The 23,871-nt window shown below is 34.6% G+C and overlaps 2 protein-coding genes across 3 annotated transcripts; one reads left to right on the top strand and one right to left on the bottom strand.

Annotated features, from left to right (window-relative positions):
• Positions 1-3,861: 3,861 nt before the first annotated feature.
• LOC6642727 (rab3 GTPase-activating protein catalytic subunit) lies at positions 3,862-23,366 on the top strand. Its single transcript, XM_023175824.2, has 6 exons — positions 3,862-4,064; positions 4,120-5,376; positions 5,851-6,023; positions 21,793-22,340; positions 22,423-22,652; positions 22,724-23,366. The coding sequence occupies exons 1-6, from the start codon at positions 3,951-3,953 to the stop codon at positions 23,246-23,248; spliced, it is 2,847 nt and encodes a 948-aa protein (XP_023031592.1). The 5' UTR covers positions 3,862-3,950; the 3' UTR covers positions 23,249-23,366.
• On the bottom strand, positions 10,221-15,912 carry LOC6642725 (leucine-rich repeat and fibronectin type-III domain-containing protein 2). 2 transcript variants are annotated; one of them, XM_023175823.2, is made up of 8 exons: positions 15,685-15,912; positions 14,586-15,536; positions 14,158-14,520; positions 13,215-13,888; positions 12,859-12,997; positions 11,984-12,108; positions 11,335-11,718; positions 10,221-10,362 (listed from the first exon to the last, which is right to left on the bottom strand). In XM_023175823.2, exons 1-8 carry the CDS (start codon positions 15,895-15,897, stop codon positions 10,233-10,235), a joined length of 2,979 nt encoding a protein of 992 aa, XP_023031591.1. In that variant the 5' UTR covers positions 15,898-15,912; the 3' UTR covers positions 10,221-10,232. The 2 variants fall into 2 exon arrangements, with proteins under 2 accessions (XP_023031591.1, XP_046866424.1); XM_047010468.1 differs by lacking the exon at positions 11,335-11,718.
• Positions 23,367-23,871: the final 505 nt, after the last annotated feature.

Raw genomic sequence — 23,871 nt, 5'->3', positions numbered from 1 at the left:
AATATTCTTTTTCAAATGACGTTTAATTTCCGAATTATCACATTTTGGAAGTTCATTCATTATAGCATTCACTGTGGAATCGTCATAGTCCTCTGAAATAATTTTCCACATGGCTTCAGCTATTGATTCGTTAATAAAATTATGTTTATGCCATATTTCCATAAACCATTTATATATTTTTTTTTTAGTTTTAGCGTCTATTTTTCGGTTTTCATATTTGTGATTTGATAATTCCATTAAGCCGTCTTCATATTCCTTACAATAATCCAGATATTTCTTTAATTTCGCTTCGCTGGTGTAGTTAGACTGATCAAGCTCACTTTTTTGGTCATCAAAATGTGTTTTGAGGAATTTACTATTTAGATCTTCAGAGGGCATAGGCAAGCTGGTTATCCACAATTCCGGAGTGTTTGGAAATACACTCCACAAAAGGTCTTCAGCATTTATTAGTATAACCAAAATGCTTTTCATATAAGTTACTATATTTTTGTCATTCGGGTGGAATTCTTCCAATTGGCAGCGCAAATCATTATCAATAATAATATGGAGATGTTCTTTGATTTTTGAATTGCCATTCTCGTCTAAATTGTTCATGACATCATCCACTAGGGAATTGGGTCCAGCATCAGTAAAGTAATTAAAAATGCTTTCTGCTATCAATTCGTTAATTGAATTGTAATTGATCCACTCTTTTTGACACCATTCATACAGTTTATATATTATAGTTTTTTTATTTTCATTATTAGGAAAAGAGTTGGCGATTTTCTTAGCTTTTGTATACTCAGAGCAATATGTAACATACTCTTTCAAAATTTTTTCATCTTTATTCAAAATCTCGTTATTAATTGCATTCAACTGATTTTCTTGCCTTAGAAAAATTTGATGTAAAAACTCATTCAGATGTTTTCTATTCCAATCTTCAGAATATATAGACAAATTATCAAGCCACAAATCGTTGTTGCTTGGAAACTTTTGCGACAATAGATTTCTCCATTGTGTGAATAGCATGGATATATTTTCCATATATGTCGATATCTCTGTAACACTTTTCATTTCGTTTAATTGTCGTAAAAGAGCCATTTCGATTTTGGGCTTAAGAGATGTTGTTATTTCCAAATTGCCATTGACAGTTAATTTTCTCATTATGTCTTTCACTAAATCACTGAGATCGTTCCGATCTAGAGCCTTAAAGATGGCATCGGCTGTAATTGTGTTGATGGTATTAAGTAGGTTCCACTTCACCAGACACCATTCATAGAGTTTGTGGATAATATGATCATCTTTTATATCAGTTGCGCTTTTGCTTTGGTAACAATCTTCAAAAATCTGCAGACCTTTTGTAAATTCGTTACAAAAGTCATTATATTTTTGTAAAACTTCTTTAATATTAGTTTCAACTGATTTTATTTCCTGTTCTTGGATACGAAAACGATTTTCTAAAAATTGATTTATATTTTCTGTTTTCCAATTATCTGAAGGTATAGACAAATTATTAATCCACAAATCGGGATTTTTTGGAAACATTTCCCACAAGAAATTTTCCCAATGTCTGATTTTCTTTGATATATTTTCCATAAATGTAACTATATTATTAACATTTAATATGGCTTCTTGTAATTGATATAAAATATTTTCTGTTATTATTGTCTTAATCTGAGTCAATATTTCCTCATTGCCATTTTTGGTTATTTTCTTCACTACACATTTCACTAAAGGTTTGCCGCCATCACCTGTTAAATATTTCTGAATAGTAGCAAATATCATTAAGTTAATGGAAGCATTTTCGTTCCATTTCACCAAACACCATTTATATATTTTATACATAATATGATTCGTTTTATCATCGTTTTCGTTAATGGACTTGTAAGAATCGTCAACTATCAATAAAGCTGTTGTAAATTCATAACAATAGTCACGATACTTAAATAAAATCTCATCGTCATCATTTTGAAGTGACTCAATTTGCATTTTTTGCCTTTCAAAGATTCTCGCTAAAAATTCATTTAGATATTCATTCAGCCAATCTTCAGAAGGTATAGACAGACTGTGAATCCATAAGTCGGATGTATTTGGAAACACTTGCCACATAAAATCCTCTCGTTGTCGAATAAATTGTGAAATCATTTTTATAAAATAAACTATACTATTGGACTTAAATATGATTTCTTTCAAGCCGCATAATATATCGTGTTCGACTTTAGATTTTAAAATACTTATTATCTCAGAATTGCCATTGTTTTTTAACTGTTGCATTGTCTCTTCCACCAACTGACTGAAACCGGAATGCATAGAACATATATAAATGGTATCGGCAATCAATGTATTAATGGCATTATGTTCATTGAATTTTTTTTGACACCACTTCGATACTGTGTATGTGATATTATTCTCCTTCACATTATTTTCATTAATAGAATCACACCATTCGTCCAATTTTTTGAAAATCTCTTTATATTCATTACAAAAATAACAATACTTTTGTAATATTCCTTCGTTATTTCCAAAAAGTGATTTCATTTCATTATACTGCTCATTGAAATGCTTCTCAAAAAATTCCAATAGATATTTTCTATTCCAATTTTCTTCAGTTTTATATTGTGAACAATGTTTTGTGAAAAATGTATAGAATTTTAAACATTTTCCAATATTTCGATCTTCTTGAATTGTGTTCAAGTGACTCCAAAGATTTTGCTTCATTATCTCAGTTAGATCCAAAAAATTATCTTTTAAATTAAGAAATAGATATGGAAATCTTTTTTCCAATTCAACGTATTTGGCATCATTGAGCAATAATTTTAATTCCCTTTTGGAATTCTCTTCATAGTATTGTAAAAAGAGACGCAAATGTGGAGAAAATACATTTTCCATTTTCTTCATCACGGTAATTGTTTGCCTTTCATTCCTATCATTAGTATATAGCTCGATAAGGGATTCCATTACACGGAATACTAAATTCTCTTTGATAGGCTGGCCTTTTTGATTTGCTGCAATAATCGTATAAGAAACCGCATTGATTAATGGCGTATTTATTTTATCAAAAATTTCATTTTTGAAAGCAATCAATGCAGTGCGATAAACCGTATATACATCTTTATTTGATTTCATTTCCAATGGTAACCAATATGTGTTCATATGCTTACAAAGAGCATTCAAAAGTTCACTTGCTTTCTTATAGTTTATCCAACATTCTATATAGCTGAACATTAGCTCATTATCATCGCTGATCGATTCCAAATCATCCGAATATTGCCACAAATGATCCTTATAAAAATCCAAAAGATTCGCATGCAAATGCTCTCCGCGTCTTTGAGGAGGGATATGTCCATGCCTTGGATAGGTGGAGCAATATTTATGTACCATTGAGATGAATGTTGACTTTTCCACAGCGGTCAGTTGATCGCCATTATATATTTTCTCTATTTTTTCAGACAAATAGTCCCATATTTCAGTTATTTCGTTCATTTTATTGGCTTTGATTTTCTTTGTTTCTCCCTCTTGTATGTATGTATTTTTTTTTTGGGAGTCCCAATATTTGTAGCAATATAAAAGTAAAGTTGTTAGCTTTTCTTTTGCGGCAATTAAATTGTATTAGTTTATTCACATCACTTGGCAAGTAAAATTCACTTCAGATATTTTGTTTTGATTTTTACGCAAATCTTTGGGTTTAAATTAAAATACTATTATTCTTTTAATAACATTAGTCAAATGTTTCTTATCAGTCCACAGGTGATTCAGGCTGTAAGATATTGATACCGATATCGATGGTAATTTAGTATTTCGATAACAAATCGATATTTTGATATTTATATCGATCACAAATTAACATTTTGACCCGCCTATTCAATAAATATGTTTGCTGGGCAAAGACATCAGCTGTTGTCTGGACTGTCTTTGTTTATATTTATCTTTTTTTGTGAATTTAAAGATTTTAGTGAAACTTTTCTTATAGCATGGCTGAGGAAATTGATGATAATGAATTTTATCGTGAGAATTTTAGTGCCGATTCAGATTGGGAGGTGTTCAATGCCCAATTGGGTGAAATATTGCAAAAATGGAATGTGAATGTGAGTATTGCATGAACTAATAAAATATTTAATTGACTGTGTTACCATTTTATAGATGCCCGATGCCGTTAGATGCTTTAAGCAAGGAGAACTCTACCGTTGCAAGTGGCGCGTGGAGCGGGAATTGCTAGACACCCTAAAGAATGGCATCGAAGTGGAGTTCCACCAAGCCATCTTAGATGATGTGGCCAAAGGGGAACACGAAGAGCAGGTGTCAAAACCAAAGGACGATACACAGGAGGAAGGCAATTGCATGCAAAGAACACATTTGCATGAAGATTTAATGAGCATGGCCAATACTTTCGGGCCACCTTTGAGAAGAACGTCAAGTGACCTGCACACTTTGGCTCGAATCTATGGTCTAAGAAGATTCATTCTAATGCATCCGGTGAATGCGAAAAGCAATTTTATGAAATCTACATCAGAATTCAATTTCTTTCTAAGCGCCGCTGCTGTGGTGGCTGCCGAAGTGGGCAGTGTCGTGCCCATCTTTGTCCAGATCTATGATCCCAATTGGAATTTCTATACAGGAGTTGCTATGGCTCCGGCTCTGAGAACTAACTTTCGTTTAATAGGCCTAGATCAGGCTCCCACAGAATGTCGTTATTTAATGGGTCTACTAACGCTCTTTAAAGAGAAAATTCCAAATAACTACAGCTCTTCTTCCGCTCAGCCAGCCAAGGTCTCTGTGTGCACCACTTATGCCCTGGATACCATGCGTATACGTTTGCCCATGTATGTTCCCTTTGATCATGGTCTCAGTTCGGAGGATATATTTGTTGAAGGCGTCGATAGCATACATTTGGATCTACAACAGTTCTATGCTTTGCCCCATGGTTATACACCGGAATCCTGTACAGAAATGTTTGTGGTTTATACATGGCCGGAGCTATCCGAGCATGTGGCATTTGACAGTGAACAGAGATCCGATTTTATACCCTCAAAGGCTCCATTAGGCAAGATATATCTATCTGTTGAGGCTTCCTCTTATCTATCCTGTTGCCTAAAAGACTATAAATCTGTGGCCAATATTACTCGTTCCCTGGTATCGTATGTCGGTCGCAATTTTTCGGGTATAAGCAGCGGAGCTGAGACAACAAATCCTCTGGATCAGCTCACTGAACATCAATTGGGTTCGAAACGTATAGGAGGCAGATCCAATTATGAATTGCCAACACAATCGACTCTAACCAAACGTTTACCTGGACCTATGACCGAAAGTGAATTAAGTGAACTGTTGGCCTATCTCTTTCCGGATATGCATCCAGAAATGGCTTTGTTTCCATACAATAAACAAAGCTTTAAGGATAAGGTGAGTCATTAAATATCATATAATGGTAAGTCTTTAAGAATTTTAGCACTAGATCCTTGTTAATCATGTCTTTTAATATGATCTTCTGATGACTTTAGAAAGCGTTTTAACGTTTAAACAAAACATTTTTAAATAATTTTGTTCAAAATTTTGAAAGAGATTTAGTTTTAATTCCAGTTTATGCTGTTTTTTTTGGTTTATGAAACTTTTTACTAATTACAGTAAAGATATTGGCTAATAGGTTTTGAGACTTAAATTTTATAGAATTTTTTTTGAGATGAAAATTAAGAGAATGAATAGATCAATAAGTTTAAAGGGAGGTACATATGTATATAACGTCATATATATCTGCAAAAAATTTTATGAAATTTTAGGTCAAACTTCTGCATTGTTTATTGTTTTATTTTTACGCCTTAGTTTGTTTAAAACTTTAAGCTTAACTTACTTTTTTATTGAATATTTTATTCAAAACAGTTCGATCCAATGCGAATCAAGAGTGCTGTACCCGATTCTTTGGTTTGTCGCCTCAGTTGCCTATTGACTACATGTCACGCCCATTTGGGTAGTCTGGAGGGCATGGCACAATTATGGGCAGCCTTTACACGTCAATTGCGTTTACTATGGGACAATTCTCTGGCTATTCCTGGGTAAGTGATGAAAAGTCAAAAAACCAACAAGTCAAATTCTTAACAAAAATATGCTTTATTTGGAACTTTTTGCAAACGAAATGACAAAATGTGAAAACGTAAAACTCTTTTTGAAAATTGTCTAGTAAATTTTGTTTGCTAATATTTTCAATATATGTATATATGTATATATATATATATATGTATATGTATTTGTTATCGTTTTCGTGTTCTCTGAAGCCGTAAAGTTAACATTTGAAATTTTGTTTATTTGTTTGTTTTATTTGTTTTTTATTATTATTATTTTTTTTTTAATATTTAACAATTCAACGCACACTTATGGTTTGGCTAGAGTTAATTTGCTAAAATCTAACTTTTGATTGGTGGTTGGTGTTTTTTCTTTTTTGGATGATTCATTTTTAAGATGAGCCATGTGAAAGTAAAGTTACGATTTTTGTTTTTGAAATGAAAATTTTTTGAGCTTTTGTTATAACCTTGCAAAGGGAGAAGATTTTCATTCTCATAGATGCTAGAATTCTATGAAAATCAATTGATTTTGCCTTTTGGTTGATAGAATTGTAAAATTTGTTCTGTCGTTGAATTTTTGGTTTTTATAACATTCGTTTCCCTTTGCTTTGACTTACTTCTTAAATATTTTTACTAAAATATGATTTTAGTTTGCTGTTAGATTTTTAAAAAATAATGTTAACGACTGAATAGAACTCGAATTAAATAAGGTTTATCTTCCATGTTCTATTTAGCTATACCTTAAGCATCTTTAAAAATAACCAACTTAAATCTTCTCATGACTTGGAGTGACATTGAAATCGGATGATCATAGAAAATCAATTTAGTATTTGCAAGGTTATAGTGACTTTGATCTAGCCAAAGTTTATGTTCTATAGCTTGTGTTGTTTTTGGCAGTTTTTGCATGAGTTTGGATTTATTTGTGTATAAAATATTTTAAGTTTAGTGTGACCTTTTTGTTATTTTTTCTCTCGAGTGTGTGCTGACTAAAACTAAATAAAATTTAAGCAAGTGCTTGAATTTTGGATATACCTTATATATTTTTTTGTTTTCTTCTTCGTTCCTCCAGGTGCTAAGGCAGTTTTTTTTTCTTTTAATAATTTTTTTCGTTTATATGAAATTTTTTTGGTGTTAAAATCAAATTGAGTTTTTTATAATATTTTGTTGGTTTTCCATTTTAGCCTACAGTTTATCAATTGTTTTTTTTTGTTTTTTTGTTATTTGTTTTAAATAATTGCTCCCGTTTTCCATCTAAATTGTGATTTATTTGTTGTCTAATGCTCAAAGCTATATATCTATGTATGTATGTATATACTTATTATTTGTATTTAGATATATGCATTGTGTTTTTTTTTCTTTAAATTAATTTATATCGATTTCTTACTTGATCTAAGTATTTAGTGCCACTTAATGGGTGTCTTAATTGGATCTATTAGATTAGATCCAGCCCAAAAAGTACACTAAATATTGTTAACTGTCAACTGTGTTCTGATTGGACTTTAAGCTAGAAATTCTAATGCTTTTTGTCCCAATCGTCTGCTACTCCTTTTCTCTTCAATAATGCTAAGAACAGAAATGAAAAGCTTAGATCTATAGAAGGGAGTCTATAACTCCTATTTACAGTGATTTACAAGGTGGGTTAGCTAAAATCAAAGCAAAAACAAAGCAAAGAAATATTAAAAAATGTAATAATGTTTTTGAATTAATGTTTTTTATTATTAGAAAATCATAGTAGGTACTTAAAAGGAAAAACATAAAACTTAGCACACAACAAAATTTCAAAATCAAAGCTTTTATACAAAAAATATTGCATTTAAAATGAAAACTTAAATTACATTTGACTTTAAGAAAACGACGAACAAAAAGTAAAGTGTTTGATTCGAAATGAAATTCTCAATTTTCACCTGGGTTAGACAAGATTCTAAATGTCTATACACAATAACAATTAAGCTTAAGACTAGAGAAACTGTTTGGAAATTGTTTAAGTTTCAGGTTTCGGAAAATTCTTTTTAAAAATTTGGTAAAATTAAATATTGTGAAATTACAAAAGTTGGAAATTGCTTAGTTTATTTCAAGTCTAAATTAAAGGCAGGGTTGTTTTCGATTTTTTTTTTCATTAATTTTTGAATAAAGAAAATCGACTTAAAAATCGTACTTGATTAAACCAATTTAATAAAGTAGTAAAATGCTTGAGTAGTTTGAGCTCAGTAATAATAAAAAAAATTAAACAATGCTATTATGTTGTTGTCTGTCGAATTATCGTTGTACTATCGATACTATTATCGATATAATAGATCTTATTTTTATATATTTTACGTTTCTGCTGATTTAAATCAATTTCTTCTCATACAATGTGAAATATTATTGCATTAGTTTATAATATTTATATTCATGATAGAATTAGCTCTACAACGTGCATGTGTTTTTTGATTCTAATATCGGAAGCGATAAACGATAAACAATCAGTTTTGCCAATTTAATTAACTCTGATGCAGTTTAACCTATTTCAATTAATTTTTCTATATTTTAATTTATTTACATATTGCTTTTTCTTATAAAAAAAAGGAAAAGTAGAAAAAATAAGAATTTGTTTTCTAAAAATTGTGCTTGATCAGCGACCATCGACCTTGACTTTGAATCATGTCCAGTGCCATTATATTCTTGCCTAACCCAGACTGAAAATCAACTTATGACTATAACTCTATAGAATTTGTTTAATACAGTATAGATTGCAATATATATGTATATGTAGCTATTAAGTAGATTAGTACCATTGTTTTTAATTTTGTTTTTATAATATTAATTTTTGTTTTTTTTTCTTTTTGACTTAAGTTTTAGTTCTTTGATTGCTTAACTCAATTTCTGTATTCTTCGTGTTCTTTTCTCAATTCGCTCAACTTGCAATTAACTTAAGACAGGAAGAGTTATCGTCTCACACTTACGCACACACAAGTTGTGTGTATGTACCTATATTGCACACTCTGAATAGCATATATAAAAAATAGCTAGTTGTATTTTGTTCAAATGGATTTTTTTTTGTCGTTTCTTTTTTTTTTTTTTGGGATTTGTGTGTTGTTTTGTTTTATGCAAATGTCAAGACACTACTAGAGCAACACTAAGAAAAAGTCCTTCTCAAACCTTGGCCATGTCTGATGTTGGGGTTTTTGCTTCATCATCGCCTTCCTCTGGTTTTGCTGCTGCTGCTGCTGTGTCAATGTCAGGCAATGTCAAGTTCAGAGACAAGGACACATCCTGCCCAGTAGTTGACTGCGGTTGATGCTGCACTTGCTCAATGCTTGACACCGATGTGCTGCGGGCCAAAGATGACACTTCCTCTGGGTCTGGTTTTTCCTCAGATGTTGTTGTTGTTGCCCCACCAATGTCTTCTCTATAAGTATTTCTAGTTGCATCGTCTTCTTCATCATCGCTTAGATTACAATTACATTTACAATTACAGTTATCACTAAATGTATGCGTCTTATAATTGTTGCTGCTATTTGTATTATTATTATTTATATTATTAATATTATTATTATATAAAATATTGTTAGTCGTTGCATTTGTTGCCATTGTGGGTAACTGTAAACGGAAGGCATTGCTGCGGGTTGTTGTTGTTGCTGTTGCTTGTGGTGGTGGTGGGGGTAAATGACGTGCTGTTGCTGCCGTGTTGCTGCTACTGCTGCTGCTTGTGGGATGATGATAAATGATTTCCTGACGTTCATATTCGTTAAAATAGTTCTCAACAACTATGCCAGAGTCTGCAATGGCATCTAAAGTTGCTGTCAACGCAGCTAGAGGCGCCTGTTGCTGGTTAATGTTGCTGTTAGTGTTGCTTCTGTTGCTGTTGCTACTGTTGCTGCTATTGCTATTGTTGCTAATGTTGTTGCTGTTGTTATGGAAATTGGCTGCACGAGGCACCACATCAGGGGGCGATGTACAGCGTTCAGCCTGTGGCATATAATAGTGTAATCGTTGCTGTTGATGTTGCTGTTGTAGTTGCTGTTGATATGGCTGCTCTAGTTGCTGATTGTTTCTATGTCGTTGTTGTTGTTGCTGCTGTTGTTGCCCATTTCTAAGCTGCCGTTGCTGCTGACGCCGACCATCTTCCCCCCTAACCCCATCAATGGCCGGCGTCAGATATTGTCAGAAAATGCCATCCAAATTTAATACAACATTGAAATATCAGGATAACATAAGCCGCCCTCATAATGGCACTAAACCGTTGCGCGTTGTTGGATTACGCGCCATATATATATCCATATCATGATCTGTCCAATTATCAGATGTATCGCAATAATTATTTAACGTATGCGTTGAACCAGCCGTTGAATATCTGTAATATATATAGACAACCACACACAGATACAAGTGTATATTAGTTACTTTCATTTCACTTGCTTTTAAATGTTTAATGATTTGTGCAAAAATCAAGCATAACTAGTGCAAATTATATTACAAAATGTGTGGAAATGCCATGGTTAATAAATTTCTGTTGTAATTGGTTAGAGTTTTATTGATTGTATGTGCCATTAGTGAAAAGTGTGGCTGCATATTGCTAAGTCCAAAATAGAAAGTAAATCATGGATTGTTATGTTAGTTAAACTAAAAGTTGAACTAAAAGTTCATTATAAAAACAAATACGTAAGCTTCAGCTTTAAAAATATTATTTCATATTTGAATAAAATTACAGACTTAAAAAAGTGTGGCTGCATATTTTTAATCAAATAAAGCCAAAGTCTGAAAATTTTGTGCTTAGATGAAGAGACAGATCGCTTAGGTAATATTAGTTCCAATCAAAGACTAGGAAAAACCTAGGAATCATTTGTTAAAAAAAAGTGTGGCTGCATATTTTCAAAGCTCATAAAGCTTAAAAATTATCTTTTTATCTGAAGAGAGAGCTCGTTAAGCTAATTGAAAAATTAATTCCTTTAACCCACATTTGATAGTTCAATCAATTTTAAAGCTGAAGCTTAAGTTTACAAATTGTCATTCGTGTGAAATCTTTGATAACGGATCTCAAGTTTAGGTATTAAAAATTAATGACACATTAAAAAGTGTTACAAGAAAAAGAGAAATAGAAAAAAAAAAAAACAAAACTGAAAGTGTTGTGCTTGTGTTGTGTGTTTTATGGATTAGCAGTAAATTTTAAGCCTCTTGGCAGGTGTTGAGGAAAAAGAGTATGAAAGAGTAGGTACCAGTGGGTGCTTAATTAGTTGCCAACCACCATTAACGTAGCATAGGAACCACAATCTTTAAGTTTGATCTCGATGGTGGATTTGTTGGTTGTGTCTAGCGTTCTACTTACCGACTTCCCGGTCGATGGTTATGTATGTGCGTGGTATTCAACTGATCGCGTGATCTGGAACGCGGACGCGACCGTCTTGCGCTGGATGCAATGCTTGCCGGCCCGCCTCCGCTAACCAAACCGCTCATGCCCATCAAACCATTATTGCCAATCCCCATACCGCTGCCGGGGCCACCGACACCACCGCCGCCTCCACCGTTTCCGCCATGAATGGAACCAGCGTAGGAGGCACGTGACATACGCTCAGAGGCAGCGGCCAACGATTGACGGGATTGCCGTAATTCTGGGCGAGAGTTGACCAAATTCGATGGAAATGCGCTACCCAAATAGCCGCGATGTGAATTATTTGAGAAGCTATGCTGCGATTGGCCATCGGCAATGGATCTGCTTTTTAGATGTGTATGGATGCGTGTGTGTGTGTGTGTGGGGGGCATGCATTTGTTTTGTGGCATGAGAGCAAATAACAAACATAACGAAAACATATACATGGGTGTATATAAATAAATATAAATGTAGTTTAAGGTATATATGTGAAATCATAAACAAAACATTTTCAAATATGCAAAGAATTTTGAAGTAGGCGCATCAGCAAATATTTGCCTTACGAAACGTAATGGAAATAACGGGCAACGGGCATGTTGGTGCTTACCTTGATTTAGTCACTTTGCCAGGCATGCCAGAGAAATGGCTACGCATATCATCTGGTTGTTCGACAGGATATATGCGTGGACGTGGTATTGATCGTCCACTATATGCTGAAACTTGATCCCATTCCTGAAAATCATAGAAAAAAAATGCTTGAAAACTTATTTTTAAACTTATTCAAATAGTGTGGCTGCATATTCATAGAGTTTTAATACAAATATTTTGGAAATTTAGTTTTGGCTATGTGTGAACACATTTTTTAGGAGTGTTTAGCTCAGATAATCTGGCTTTAATGCAACAGAACAAAATAGTGTGGCTGCATATTCAAAAAGTTAAAATACTGCATTTATTAGCAATTTCCTTTGATTGTTGAAACAGCTCAATGAAATTTGCTTTAATGCTACTACTTTTCCCTTTGGAAATTACAGAAAAGTTTTACCTAGTTTTCTTTTTTAACAAAAGGTACACAGGATTCGAAAAAATCTGATTAACGCATTGCCTATTTAAGTTAAAATTTTCAAGAATTTTCGTTAAATTCTATCCGCAACAGGGTATTTATTTCATTTTGCATAGAATATATAACATAATAATGATGTTTGTCGTTTGCATAAATTATTTTCAAGCCAAACTAAATTTTCTGTCTAATAAAACTCCTCCCCAGCCAAGAGTTTTGATTTTTCTGTTATCTTTCGCTTAAATTTTACGGTTTGGTCTCGTTTCAATGGCATAAATAAAATCAGCACCACAATATTAAATTGGCTCGATGAACAGCCACCCAAAAAATGAAACCACTCAGAGTCATGACCCAGGCCCTGGGGGCAGCATCATGAGCAATTTTCTTGGCAGCGTAAAGAAAAACTGAAACTAAACTAAACTCACCTTGTGATTGTTAAATGCCGATAGCGTTGCAATTGAGCCAAGTGGTCCTGGTGAACCGGTTGGACCGCAACAATTAACGGGCAGACCTCCAATTGGCAGTGGACTCTTTTGCTGGTTGTTTTGCAACTTGCGCGACCGTCTGGGGGCAGGCAAAACGAAAAGGAGAAAAGAAAGAAAAAAAAAATGGAAACAAATTGATGATAATACTGATGATGATGAAGTGCAGATAGCATAAATAGCCAAGGCCTGAGGGGTTAAAGCGTAACAAAAGTGTATACACTCATGCCACACTACAAAAAAATACCAAAAAGGGAGCAAGGGAAATATATAGGTACCTAAATCATACTGGCACTCACCTGCTGGCTGCTATAAACACAATCACTGCCACAATAATTGTACCACAAATTGCTGCACTTGCCGCTATTGTTATTTTATCCATATTTGAAGCTTGGGAGGCCACTGTTCGCACCTCGCGACATTGCTGATATGGTACTGTTTCGGGTGTAACATGCAATTCCTCCAGCGATATCACACATACTATTATACACTCTTGGGCTGGCACATTTTTAATTTTGAATTCACGTTCGCTGGCCTCTAGTGGTGGTCCCTGTTTGAAGGCCTTTTCACCGAACAGACGATAAACGACACGGAAACCCAAAATGTTTGCCGTATCCGAATCCCATTGGATGATCACTGAGCTATCCTGACGGAAGGCATGTTTCACCTGCACTTCGTTGGTATCATCGATGCGTGTGCCACGCTGTGGGGGATATCCTAGAACCAATGGCGGACGTTGCGGCTTGTGAGGACTGTTACCACCGTTGTTGTTGTTATTATTATTACGCCAGCCAGGTGCTTGCTTTGTGTGCAGTGTAGAGGACGACGATGATGATGATGAGGAGGAGGAGGAACTACTTGTGGTTATCGTGGTGGCCTGTACAGTGCCTGTACCATTCACATTGGCAAAAGCTGGGGCAGCTCCAACGGAACTTGGAGCTGTGGCAGCGGTTGTTCTAGTAGGTGGACGTGTCTAGATTTCGTAAACCAAAGCCAAATATTCAAATTTAGAGAGTAACATCAATTAGTGTGGCTGCATATCGCAAACTAAAAAATACCCCAAAACCTATCCACTTTCTGTTTAACTGACAACTGGCTAAAGTTACTTCCAAGTGTAAACCAAAATACGAAAAAAAGAAAATAAACCAAAAATTGCAATCATAGAATTGGTTCAGCCTTTAGCCAAAACAAATCTGTTGGTTTTTTCTTACTCAACGTAAGCAAATTTATCTTTAATCTTACCGGTTTGGTCGCTGTGCTTGAACTTGAGCTTGTTGTTGGCTCTGGTGTGGTACTCGTTGTTGTTACGCTAGTGGTCGCTATTGCTTTTGTAGTGGTCGGTTTCACTGTTGAGCTACTGACACTGCTGGCTACCGGATCAGAGGCGAGAGCTGTGCCTGTGGCTAGGCCAGTTTCAAACTCCACCGAATCAGGTGATGTAGGCAATGTGGGCTTCAGGTTATCAGCCAAACCAACTGGCCCACGTAAGGCAGCATCAGCTATTTCCGGACAGCTCAATTCCTCAGGTTGTATGGAATAAAAGCCACGGTCACGGAAGCGAGGCGGAGTTCCACAGAATTGAGGATTACGTTCACGCGAGGTGACCTACACAATTCATCAGAGAGAGTATGTGTCATTTGAGTATGAAGGGTATTTAGTCATTCACTCACCTGCAAGTCACCGTTACGTATCCATTCGGCCACCCAACGTAACTTGCAATCGCAATGCAGGAACCTACCGCCCAGCGAAAGGCCACGCAGTGTGGCATTCAGATGAACGAATGCACCCTCCGGCACAGTGCTCAGCGGGTTGCCGTCGAGGGCCAGGAGTGTGATGCCCGGATTACCACGAAACGCTGCCTCCGGCAGTGTAGTCAACAAATTGAAACCAATGTCCAGTACACGCAGCTCCTTTAGCGAGTGTATTGCACCGACTGGAAAGTCGGCCAGCAAATTGTTTAACAAGCTAAGCGAACTCAAAGTTTTTCGCACTCCAGCAAATGCCGTCTCGGCAATGCTTTGTATTAGATTTCTTTCCAAATTCAATGCAGTCAGGGCGTCTAGTCCGTCAAAGACTCGTATACCGCCCGCTCCGGGCAACTCTTTGATGCCATTCTGTGAAAGATCAAGGAATGCCAAACTCTTTAGACCGCGTATACTTTCCGGAACTCTACGCTGTTTGGTCCCCTTCAAGTTTAAATTCTTTAAACTCGACTCTAGGCCACGGAATGCCCATGCCGCCAGGGTTACATTGTTGTCGTTAAGTTTCAGTGTGGACAGCTTATTGAGACCCGCGAATGCAGAGTCTGGTATGTGGGTTAGCTGATTCCTGGACAAGTCCAACAAGTTTAATTTGTTTAGCACTTGAAGTGCTGCCACTGGCACTTCACTTAGCAGATTATCCTGCAGATTGAGATTCCTCAGCACAGACTCTTGTCCCTTAAAGGCTCCATCGGTTATCCGTTGAATGCCACAACTCGATAATTGAACATTATGCAGACTTAGATTACGAAATATATCATCCGATAGCTCTGAAATGGACGAGTTATTCACATACAACAAATCCACAGGCTTGAGACGAGCATATGTGTTCATGGCATCCAAAAGTTGTGAGAAATCCACCTGAAATTAAATGACATTAAGGAAATGAATATCAATTAATTTAATTAATGACTTATCTAATTTAAAACAATGCAGTTATGAATGGTAAATTATGAAGAAAAGTATTCTAAATTATGTCTCACATTTATATATTCTATCTGATTCTTACCTGATCACATTGTATGCTCAGTTCGCGTCCTAAATTGTAGGCGCATATGCAACTTGTTTGCAGATCGGGCACATCTCGCTGCCAAGGACATTGGGCTAATGTCCTGTCTACTAATAGCACTAGAACTAATAAAAGTATATGTGTGACAGTCGTCGTCCTCCTCGTCGTCGTTGCTGCTGCTGCTGCTGCGGGATTCGTAGTGCTTCGTCTCATCTTAATGCCGGCATAGAGCTGCAAGAAAAAAGAAAGAAAACATATTTGAGTTAGTAAATGAGATAAAATTTAGAAAAGAAAGGAAGCACAGGAAAAAAAAAAGTGAAGGTTGTCTGAACCAGTCGGGCCATAAATTACCCAATTAATACTGTCACCTAGCACCGTCATTCCCCCCATTCCCCTCAACATGGCTGTCTTTCACTCTGGTTTGCATAGCAATTTTCCTGCTTGGTCAAGATGTGTTGGCCATTCTGTTGGCCAAAGGCATTTGGCACAGGCGTTATTTTTCCGTCCATGGCTTTATCAATCAGTTGAGTTGGCTGCTGCTGCTGGCTACTTTCAATTTCATTTTCATGCTCGTTAAACAACAAACAGTGCGTGAAGAGTAGGTAGAAGAAAGAGGCTCATTCCCTTTTACATATCTCTCTCTCTGTCTCCCTCGTGACTCTTTCTCTTTCTTTGCTCTGATCCTTTGGCAGTTTAGTTTGATTAATTTGCTGTCTACTTGGTTACCCTGTCAAGCGAGGTGCTCCATAAAATAGGCATAAAAAAAATTCAAAGGAGGAGACCAAACAAAATGAACGAGCCAGAATGGACAGTGGAAAAAGAAACGTAAAAATGAATCCAGCATCCCTTTTTTTTCATTCTTTCTGTCTTCTTTGGGTTGACTGCCATTTAGAAGTGTTACGCGAAAAGCTTTTTGTTAGCCATTTAATTTAATTTGGTGGCATCATAAAAAGTGGCACGTGATTCATTGGGTAAGATGATGACTGGACTTGAATCTAAACTGAACTAAACTGAGCGCACGCGGGGGTCAACAGCTAACAGAAGCCGCAGTCAAAGCTGTTGACCTTTTTTTTGCCTCTTTATTTTTGCATAATCATGAGTTATGATGACAATCAGTTTTCTCCTTTCATTTTTTTCCCCATTTTTTTTGCTCGACTTTTATGGTTACATTTTGGTCAACTTCTCTTCAAGTGTGTGTGTACTTGGCAAAGAGTTGAATGTTCTCTGTCGTGAGAATATTACATAAGCATAATAGGCAGGCCAACAGGTGGCTAACTTGATGGCTTCCACCTCTAAATATGTAAATTGCTAACCAAAAAAAGACTATTAGAAGCTAGAAATTACTTCAATTTAAAATATATAGCATGAAATTAGATTATATAACATGCTAGTTAATTTAAAGAAAAATTGGCTTGAAAATAATTAAGTCTCGAAAATACATACATAGATTTCTTAATATTATTAGAACAAATTTTCAAATATTTGCTAAAGGAAGGTTAACTTCGACCTCGAGTCGTCAAACAAAAAGGTTGCCAAAAAAATCTTAAAATTAAACTTTAGAAACTCTTGTAAGAAACAAATATAATAAAATAAAAATAAAAATCCAAATAGATTAGATTTGGGTTATTAAGGAATTTGTTTTGAGCTAAAGCTATATTTGATTAACTCTCTGTCTCTTTTACTTCTGACTTGATAATGACTGGTAATTTTAAATAAAACATGAAATTTCCCTTGCACCTTTTGTTGAGTTCATTGAATTTTGCTTACAAACTATTTATCTTCATTAAATGATTCATGCTGTGATTATTATAACAAATCGAATTGTTTTCCTGCTTGATTTTCCATTGAAAGTAAAAGTAAAACTTTAATCAGCTTACCGGTATTTACTACTCACTAATACTATTTGCTTTTTAGACAAAATGAACTGAACCGAACTGAACTAAACTGGCCACAATGTGGCATGCCTCGCGGCTGGCTGCCACAACCTTTCTTCTCCTTTTCTCTTATCCCCATCTTATCTCACTTGTCTTTCTCTCTCACTCTCTTTGTTTTTCAACAAAAAAAAAAAAAAACATACTGGGAGAAAACTAAACCGCAAAGTAATAATTAAACTGCACGCTTCGCTCCATTCGAAAAATAATAATAATCAACATTTTGTCTTTTGATTGATAGTTTTTCCTTCCCCTTTTTGGCATTTTCCTTCGCCCTGAGGCTGATATTTCAATTGTCGTTGCGCTTGACTTCATTTTGTCATGCCGTTTTGAATTTGCCTTAACTCCGACTTACAAAAAATGGCATTAAATATGAAGAAGAAAAAACAAAAGAGTTATATACTTAAATATTTTCAACTTCAATGTGTTGCAAGGATTGCATTTTTCTTTCCCTTTCTTTCTTCGTTTCTCTATGCTCATTTCTCACTCAACTGTCCAGCCACAAATTTAATTAAAAAATTCTTGCACCATTTCTCCTTTATTTTTATTTTTTTTCCTTAACATCGTTTTTTCCTTTTTCTTTTTTCTTGTTCCTCCCACTTTTGTTGTATTTCCCTTTTTGCTTGTATTAATTGCATCACTAAAATTTTTTAATGCGCGAAAGTGCGAAAATTGCTCAAAACAAAAGAGAAGAATGAAGAGTGAATGAAAAACGAATCAAGTACAGTTGTGCAAAAAACAAAAAAATGCAATGCGTTTTTTTTTCCTCCCTCCATTTGTTGCAGAGTATATCACAAAAAAGTTTGAAAAAGAACATATTAAAACATATTAAATTAGTCAAGAATGATGTTTAACAATTTGACCAATAAATTTTTTATCATATCAAAAGCTTTAGGATCATATTATCAAAAAATGAATCTATGTTTTTTTAAAACAATCTACTTCGGATTGGATTTAAGCTCCAGCAAAATGTGATTAAACTATGGATATATTTTTTTTAATAAATGTATGTATTTATGTAATATTCTTAACATTCAACATGTGGACTAACAAAACAGAATTTTTTTGCTTTTAAAAAGCGCTTTTAAAGAATTTTGTAACTTAAGATTAGATTGGAATGTTGATGCTTTGAGGAAGTTTTTATAAAACCGTTTGATAAGGAGTTTTGTATTCCAAAAATTTTGCTTTGATTAAGCTTTTATATCAAGTATTTTTGAAATTAAATGAAATAATAATTTATAATAATAACATAACCTAATAAGATTACAATTTTTTCAAGTTTAAAATAAAAATTCTTTAAAAAATATTTGGTATTTTACGCAAAATATTCAGGAATACAAAAACAAATTCTACTTGAATAGGCTCTTAAAAATGCGTTTAAATTTAGTCGGAAATCATAATAAAAGACATGAATTTTGTTAAAATGATAAGAAATATTAGGATTTTGGTATCAAAATGTAAGATCGTTTGTCGAATTGACATGATTTTCAAAATCGGCAAAAATATGCAGTTTTATCAACTAGTAAATAGATAAATTTGTAAATAGATAAATTTGTAAATAGATAAATTTGATATTCTTTTTTATCAAATTTGACAGTCGATTGAATAAACAAGATACAAATGTACATATATGGAAAATTTGCAGCTTTGGGTTTAAGAACGTTTTAAAATTGTCAAAGTTATTCATATGCTTTCTTTAAGCTTACATTAAATTTACTTATGTTTTCGTTTTGTATATTTTTATTGCTTGTTGTTGCAGAAATTGTTTAATTTAAAAAGTGTATTGAAAATTCATCATAGCCATCGCCTTAAGCTTAAGGCTTTGGGGTTTTTTCCTCTTGTGTTTGTGTTTTTTTTTCTCACCCCAAACAAAAAACTTAAAGGTGCAAATGTTTTTCTGCTGGTCTTGTGGCCGCATAATTATTCACCTTTTTTTTTTGGTTTGGCTTTTCTCGTTGGTTTGGCAAATTTGCATTTTTAGACAATGGTCGAGTAAAAATTTTAATTTTTTTGTTTAACCGAAAAAAAAAGAAGAGAATAGACCCTCAAGCCGTGTTAGGAAATCTTCTCTTCTATATCCACTTAAAATGATTTAATTGAAGTTTTTTATTCAACAAAGCTTGGCCCAATTTTTTTTTTGTCTCCTATTTAAGGGGATGGTCATGAGTTGTGGGCGGTTTTGGGTTTGATAATATGGTTAAGCATTTAAGTGGATTAGAATTTTGAGGTTGAGAAAAAGTTTTTTTTTCTCCTTTTTTTTGGGAGGGTGAAAAGCAAAAGTTGTCAATTGAAAAGTTCCGGCTGGGTATGAGTGTGTGTGTGTGTGTTACTTAGCTGATAATCTTTCTATATATTATATAATTTTGGGTCAGGTCAAGCAAAACGTATTAAATTGGGTGAGAATATACAAGGGAGTATGTATATAGATAGATGTATGGATAGAGTGTTTTTTCTTTTTTGCTGGACAAAGTTATAAGCCAAAAGGATTGCTTGTTATTAAAAACTCTTTAACGACACATCTCTGAAATGACCAATTTTATCAGCAATTTCTTAAAGCCATTAACATTTGTTTGGTCTTATAAATTTGGTCTTAAACTTATCCTACGCTTTTCCTTTAGTCTATCTGCCGGCAATTGCCGGCAAAGGAGGACTATAAAGTCTTCTGGTCAAATAAAGACCAAAACCAACTAAATTGTTCTTTCTGGCCACAGAAAAATAAACGTAACATTGACTAGTTTATAGAGGCCATGTGATGTTATTTTGTGGCCGTGATGATGATGATGATGTTGATGATGATGGGCACGAGGAGGAGTATGAGAAGTCGAGTATATCTGCCACCACATTTTCTAGCTCATATCATTTACTCGTAGCAAAAGGAATTAATGACATGAGAATAGTTGATGTTTCCATTTCATGAAAGTCACATGAAAATACTGGCCAATAAAAGATACAATTTGTTACCTCACTCAACAAAGTATCTTTATTTAGTTTCACTGGACCATCTCGGCCATCTTAAATAACTTTTACTCTAATGTTTCGCTTGTCCACTATGACATGGAAAGTTGGAAAATATTAAGTAAACCTTTTAAGCAGCTGCCACTTGCAGCTGCCCCAAACTAATAAGACAACTTTATGCAAATGGTGTTCGCCACCTATATCCGTCTTTTTAGCCAAATAAGTCTGAAAATAATATGTAACTGTTAAAGTATTGCCTTTGAGCATTGGCAAAGGTTCAACAAACTCTGTTTTTTTTCTTCTTTTTGTAAGCAGTACCATCAATGAGTCACTGGAATGCTTTACAAAAGAACTAAAGAGTTCCAGCTCCTCCAGCTCCAGCTCATTGGCTATGCAAGACCAGAAAGCCACGCACGCGTTGACAAGCGAGCTGAGCGTGAATATCAATGGGGACAACTTGGGGCTCTACAGTTAAAAGAGAGTTATATACACACATACATACATCAGTACATAGACATAGGTGGGATATAGGTTGCCCTTATATACTCATATATTATATCTACTCGTATGCATATAAACAGACTCTTTGTTTGTTTGGTAAACAGCTTTTATTATTGCCACTTTTGCTGGCAAAGTTTGACTATACACTTCTTGGTTTCTTGTCTTGGGCTAGGCCAGCAGAATGATTATCATTTCAATCGGTTTGCGTTTCTAGCCTCAAGACCAAAGCCCATCTAAATGCATAATAATTATGCATAACCAGTAACGCGAAACGTTTATGCCGATGTGCAAGTAAAGTAAACTAACTAACTAAACATGATAAAACGTTATCTAGTAGACTTTAATATGGAGTCAAGAGAATGTTGAAACCCCTTAAACAAGCATAAAAACGTTTTTAAAACTAAACTTAACTAAAACTAAAAAAAAGTCTATAGTTTTTCTATTAAATGTCTAAAAATTTTATTTTCCAAAAGCAAGTAGTTCTATTTCAAGAATTTTGAATAAATTAACTAAAGTTTTATATTAAATTTGGTTTACAAATTTCTAAACACTTGATTTTAATGATTATAACATTTGATATAACTACCTAAGATAAAATATAATTTTTTTTAACTGTTTACAGTATTAACTTAAATTAGCTGACACTAAATAATAATTTTAATTTCTTTCATGTGAAATTTCTAATGAATCTTTTTTCTTTCTGTGTTACACATTTTCTCAGCATTTCAGGTGGTTTTCCCGATACACGCACCTGTCTGCTTCATCAGAAACTGCAAATGCTTAACATTTGTGTAGAACGTCGCGTGCAGCGTGAATCTGTCAGTAAACGCAAACAACAAGAGCAAAAGAAAGCCAATATCTCAGAAGACGACAATGATGATGATGATGATGATTGCGATGATGATGATGGCGAGTTCTTTGACTGCGATGATGTAAACTCCGGCTCAAGTTCACCAGTTAAAGCGGTGTTGAGTTTTAAGCCAGAAGGTCGCCTCAGGCAATTGGGTCTTAATGAGCGTTTGCTTGATGAACCTGAGGAATTTCTTTATATACCCCAAACCCAAGAGCCAGTGCCCAAGACAGAAGATCAGTTGCAAGATGATGCTGAAGCTATGCTTAAATTGGGTCCTGGGTCTGGCTTAACAACAGAAATGATGTGCACATCGCTGCTATCCGATATGGAGGCATTTAAGGCAGCCAATCCGCGTGGCATAATGGAAGATTTTATACGCTGGTATAGCCCAAAGGATTGGGAAGAGATACAAGATGGTAAGATGGCACAAGTGAGACTAATTAATGTACTAAGTATTCAAGAATTCTTTTTGTGTTGTTTTTTTTTTGTTTTTGACAGAAAATGGCGAAATCCATCATCAGTTGAGTGTACGCATGACCACTGAGGGTAATACCTGGCAAATGGTTTGGCAACAGGCCAAACCTGTGCCCATTGCCAGACAAAAGCGTCTCTTTGATGACACCCATGAGGCCTTAAAGGTTCTACACTATTTGGAGACACGCAAAATGAATGAAATATATGAGCTGACCATAATACCAACTCTACACACGGCCATATTAAAGTTAATTGTAAGTAACTACATATATATATACAAAAACGCAGACTCTTTTAGCCAATTAATCCACTCTTCTCGTTTTAGGATATTTTTAGTATTGCCCATGTGGAGGATTTATTTAGTACACAAGTAGAACAACTTTTGGGTGATCTTTGTCGTCTTTCTCGTTCAAATTCCGACACTGCACATTCCGTGAACTATCAAAATCTACTCGATGATTTGTCCGAATTGGAAAGACGTTTCTATCAATTTAAATGCTTTGAACGTCTTTCTGGCTATCCGAGACGCAGTTCACGTGAACAGGTTAAACAACAATTTAAGGAAATCCTAAAGAATGATAATTCTTGCACCATACTCAATAAGAAATTGGCAGCAGCTGGTGATGTAATTGGCAGCGGTGGCAGTCTATATGATATATTAAATCCCAAATTGGAGCAAGATATGTCGGAACGTTTAATAAGCAAAGATTATGTAATACGTTTAGATGGCGATACAAAAACCAATGAGAAGGGCATTAACTATTTGGGGCCACAATTTCTCAGAGCCATAGTTACGGGAGAGAAATTGAGATTGTGTGGTGCATTCACAGAGAGCACAACATTTGTTTAACACTTAATATTTATAAACTAAAATGTGACAATTTACATATATATATGTATATCATAAGCCTTAGGCTCTAACTTTTAACTATAATTATATACATATATTGGTTCTATTGGGGTGCTTAAATATATTAAATAAACAATTAAATGCAAATTGTGAAACTTCTTTGTTTGGCTTAATCAGACAAATTTTTATTTATATTTTTTACTTGGCATTTCAACTACTCACTCACATACTTAAATGCGGTAAATACAAATTACATTTTACACTTTTACATTCACCACCGCAAGGGAAACCGAATGGAACATTGTTGCAACCCTTCTTTTTTTTACGACAAGTCGTTCTACAACTACTAGCCAACCGACATGTACACAAAACAATTATAGCCTGTAGGTAATTTAGTGGAGAAACATTACCAGTAACCAACTAGGACGCAGCAGCAGCTAAAAGCAGAGCAGAACACACAGAACAAGACCAAGTAGAAGTGGCGGTAGGCAGTAAGGAGAAATGTTTTATGGCAAAATGGAGTTCCTTCGTCGTTGTTGTAGACTGTGCGCTTAAAATAATTTCAGTTAAACATGCCCCAAAACACACACAACCCGTAGCCAGAATTTGCTTACTGAAGAAAG

The sequence above is a fragment of the Drosophila willistoni genome (assembly GCF_018902025.1).
Source record: "Drosophila willistoni isolate 14030-0811.24 chromosome 2R unlocalized genomic scaffold, UCI_dwil_1.1 Seg167, whole genome shotgun sequence".
Lineage (NCBI taxonomy): Eukaryota > Metazoa > Arthropoda > Insecta > Diptera > Drosophilidae > Drosophila > Drosophila willistoni.
Note: the sequence above shows the minus strand (reverse complement) of the source record. Positions and strands in the feature narration are given on the sequence as shown.

Excerpts from the sequence above, each read along its gene's own strand:
- LOC6642727 (XM_023175824.2), top strand. The coding sequence starts at position 3,951 with ATGGCTGAGGAAATTGATGATAATGAATTTTATCGTGAGAATTTTAGT. Across the intron at positions 4,065-4,119 it reads TGCAAAAATGGAATGTGAAT|ATGCCCGATGCCGTTAGATG; the intron begins GTGAGTATTGCA and ends ACCATTTTATAG. Across the intron at positions 6,024-21,792 it reads AATTCTCTGGCTATTCCTGG|CATTTCAGGTGGTTTTCCCG; the intron begins GTAAGTGATGAA and ends ACATTTTCTCAG.
- LOC6642725 (XM_023175823.2), bottom strand. The coding sequence starts at position 15,897 with ATGAGACGAAGCACTACGAATCCCGCAGCAGCAGCAGCAGCAACGACG. Across the intron at positions 14,521-14,585 it reads TACGTAACGGTGACTTGCAG|GTCACCTCGCGTGAACGTAA; the intron begins GTGAGTGAATGA and ends TGAATTGTGTAG. Across the intron at positions 13,889-14,157 it reads CAAGCACAGCGACCAAACCG|ACACGTCCACCTACTAGAAC; the intron begins GTAAGATTAAAG and ends TACGAAATCTAG.